The following is a 3,828-nucleotide window of genomic DNA, read 5'->3' as shown; positions in this document are numbered from 1 at the left end:
TGGGGCTATTTGCCATGCCCTGAGGTAAGACCTTCCATTGAAATCGGGGCATGGGACCTTGGAAATTAATTTGAGGAACACTAAAGGCAAAACGTTGCCTGTCTTCAGGGTGAAGAGGTATGGAGAAAAAGCAATCTTTTAAATCTATAACTATCTTGTGGAAACTGGAAGGGATCGCAACTGGTGAGGGGAGGCCGGGTTGTAAGGCCCCCATAGGGATCATTGCCTTGTTAACAGCCCGTAAATCTTGTAACAGTCTCCATTTGCCAGATTTCTTTTTTATAACAAAAATGGGGGTATTCCAGGGCGACTGGGTAGGCTCGATGTGCCCAGCAGCAAGCTGTACTAACTCTATGGCTGCTAGGGTTTTTTCTAAAGTTAGAGGCCATTGATCAACCCACACTGGCTGCGTAGTATTCCAAGAGATCTTATCCGCGTGGGGTACAGGGATGTCAATGGCCGTTACATTAAATCCTGGGGAAATCCAAGCCCTGCTCTGTCTATTTTGGGTTTTATTGAAATAGGTTGTGAGATACCTTGGTTATGTTTACCCAAACCTTTTCCGGGGATGAAATCCATATTAAGCATCTGGGCAGTGACAGCACTAGTGGGACTGCACATGAAGACTTTCATTTGTGCAAGGATGTCCCGACCCCACAGACTGACAGGGAGGTTAGGAAGAACGAATGGAATTACCGTGCCTTTGTTTCCCTTGTCATCTGCCCAGCTAAGTGTTTGTGAGCTTTGGAGAGGGTTGGAGCTCTCCCCTATTCCTTGTAAATGGGTGGCGGCGGCTGTAAGAGGCCAAGATTTAGGCCAGTGATAAGAGGAGATGACTGTGGCGTCAGCTCCAGTGTCTAAAATGCCCTCAAAAGGTTTGCCATTTAATTTTAATTTTAGGGTGGGCCGATTATGAGTTACGGCTTGGGCCCAGAAGACGTCAGAGGAGCCAGGGTTTTCAGTGGTACGCTGCAGCCTTTTGAAATTTGAGTTAAGTTGATGCAAGGGGAGAACAACAAGCTGCGCTATTCGTGTGCCGACAGGGATGGGAATTATGTTGTGTGAGGTTGTTGCAATTATCTTGACTTCGCCTTTAAAATCATTGTCTAGTACTCCTGGGAGGACTTGGACCCCCTTTAAGGAAGTGCTGGCCCTGCCCAGGATGAGGCCAAAAGTGTTTGGGGGCAACGGCCCATATACTCCTGTTGGAATGAGGAGGGGGCTGGATTCTGGGGTTAATACTGACTCGGAGGCGGCACAGAGGTCCAATCCTGCGCTTCCTGCTGTTGCCCTCCATAAGTCGGAGATGTAACAGGGTGATGGACGGGTGGGAGTGCAGGTGTTGTGAAAGGGGTTGGCTGAACAAACCGTACTGCCCCGGGGTTTGTTTTGGGAGGGGCCTGGGGCTGGCCCCGATAGGGGTTTCCCGACAGCAATTGTCCAATGGGCTGCCCATTAATATCATAACGAGAATGGCATTCAGATGCCCAATGGAACCCCTTCTTACACTTAGGACAGGCAGTAGCGGGGCGTGCGGAGCGTGATTTATTTGCTAACGAAGGAGCTGGTGCAGGCGGGGGTTGGCCAGATCTCTTACCCTTAAGGGGGCAGGATCTTGCAAAATGTCCCATTTGTTGGCAGTTAAAGCAAACAGGTGGGTTAGCTAAGGACCTTTTTAGGTCTTGAAAAGCCGCGCCAATAGCCATGCCTATAGTTTTGGCAGGTGTAATATTTGCACATAGGCGCACCCAATTAGAAAGATCAGTGTTGCGAAATGGATGGATGGCCGGTTGGCAAGGCTCATTTGCATTTTCAAAAGCAAGTTGCTTAATAAAATCGCATCCAGTTTCTGTGTCACCAAACAAGTGTTCGGCTGTGGCTTGCAACCGACTAAGGAAGTCAGCAAATGGTTCTTCTGGCCCCTGAGTTAATTTTGCCAGAGAAGAAGTTGGGTGGTTTTTTTGTGGCAAATTTTTCCAAGCCTTAAGGGCCGCCCTCTGAATTTGAGAGATGAGCCCCGCGCTAAACTGAGCTTGAGCTGCATTGGACTGGGCGGAACCTTGGCCCATGAATTTTCTCACTGTCCAACCTTTTGTTTCTTCCTTTTTCTCATTGCGTATAGCACGTTCTCTGGCTGCCTCCTCATAGTGTGAGCGCCAAGTAATGAAATCTCCCCCGGAGAGCACGGCTTTAGCCAGCTGGAACCAATCGTTAGGGGTTAGCTCTTTATCGCCTAATGCCTCTATTAGGGCAAGGGTGAATGGAGCGCTGGGCCCATATGAATGAACCGCCTTTTTAAATTTTTCAATGGTTTTGAAACTTAAGGGACGATATACGTCAGGGGAGGGGCTGCGCCGCCGCGCATGCGCGCTCTTCCTAAGTGGGGTGGGTTCTGGTCTGGTGGACCGGGGTTCATCTTCCCCAAGCTCTGGCCTGTTGGATGGGCCGGGCTCTGACTCACGGGATCGAGGTTCATCTTCCCCGGACTCATCAGTACTATTGTCCGAGAGGGCTAACAGGTCTCTGTTGGAAGTGGGAGTGTCGGGAGCGGGAGGGCCGGGAGCGGGAGGGCAGCGTCCAGCAGAAGTGGACCACCCACTCCGGAGAATAGGAAAAACCTGGTGTGATTGGGGAGATGATGTAGCACTGATGAGAGTGTGTGTGAGGGTTTCTAGCCTCTGTGTTAGAGTTATGATGGGTGTAAGATCAGGGAGGGGAGAGGGACCCGCGGTGACGGGCGCAAGAAGGGCGGGTGAGGGAAGGTGGTCTGCAGACGCATATGGTGGGGGTTTGAAAACAGGGACTTCCCTGGGGGTTAGGTTAGGTTGGGGGAGTAAATACGGATCTAGAGGGGCAGAGACAGTGGGGACAGCAATGTCCGCTTGGGTGGGGGGCGGCCTCTCCGGGCGTGAAGAGGAGGGATTCCCCGTGTCCTCGTCAAAGGAGATAGCCTGGTTGTCCGGCAGGGAATCAGTGTTCGGGGAATTGCCGGCAACTGAGACAATGGAGGGCGCCCGGGAGGGCGCCCTAGAAGGGGCTTGTGATTTGAGGATGTTTTCCCCTTCCGTAATGATTTCAGTAATATCAGGAAAACAAGGAGAAGCTGGAATTATGTCATGAATTAGTTGGCAATAGCTGAAGGCAGTGACAGGGATTCGAGAGGGACCAAAGGTCTTGTAATAATCATTTAAGCAGTCACTGACCCTTCTCCAACATCTCTCGTCTATGGTCCCTTCGTCGGGGAACCACGGGCAAGTTTTTATGATGAACTTAAAGAATTCACTAAGACCCTTCTTTTTTACCACAATTCCTCGCGCCTTGAGTGCTTTCTTTATCTGGTTAAGATATAGATTATGTTTAGATTGTTCCTGTCCCATGATAAGTAAAGAAAGAAAGAAAAAAATTTTCCTTTTAAATGAGTAAAGAGAATGAGAGAAATTTTTACCTTAAGTAGGTCTTCCCAGGACTCCCTCCTGGACAGGATCCTTCCCGGATTCCCGGACTTCTGCGCCGCTAATGTTGCCTCTGCATCGGCCGGAGTGAAGAGAGCTCTCTATCTTGGTGAGGGCAGCGGTTCTCTCTCGCACGCAAGCCAAAAGGCCCCACGTTGGGCGCCAGCTGTTAACGCCCCGGCCAGCGGGGCAGGAAACGGGGGCTCGTGGTTGCGCGGAGGAGAATGGTGAGACAGGAGACGCGAGGAATGACAGCGAGACAGGGTGAGGATCAAGCTGCAAAGTTTTATTGTGAGAACAAAGCATTTATACTCTTGGGAAGGGGAGGGGTAGTGGGAGGGATGGCGGTTCGGGATTGGCTATTGCTGTTACTAGG

General features: G+C 50.7%; 1 protein-coding gene across 1 annotated transcript; it reads right to left on the bottom strand.

Moving 5' to 3' along the window:
* Positions 1-1,235: 1,235 nt before the first annotated feature.
* Positions 1,236-3,377, bottom strand: LOC131279730 (endogenous retrovirus group K member 8 Gag polyprotein-like). The gene has a single exon (XM_058303259.1). The coding sequence runs from the start codon at positions 3,375-3,377 to the stop codon at positions 1,236-1,238; it is 2,142 nt and encodes a 713-aa protein (XP_058159242.1).
* Positions 3,378-3,828: the final 451 nt, after the last annotated feature.

Source organism: Dasypus novemcinctus, chromosome 1 (genome assembly GCF_030445035.2).
Source record: "Dasypus novemcinctus isolate mDasNov1 chromosome 1, mDasNov1.1.hap2, whole genome shotgun sequence".
In the NCBI taxonomy this organism is placed as follows: domain Eukaryota; kingdom Metazoa; phylum Chordata; class Mammalia; order Cingulata; family Dasypodidae; genus Dasypus; species Dasypus novemcinctus.
Note: the sequence above shows the minus strand (reverse complement) of the source record. Positions and strands in the feature narration are given on the sequence as shown.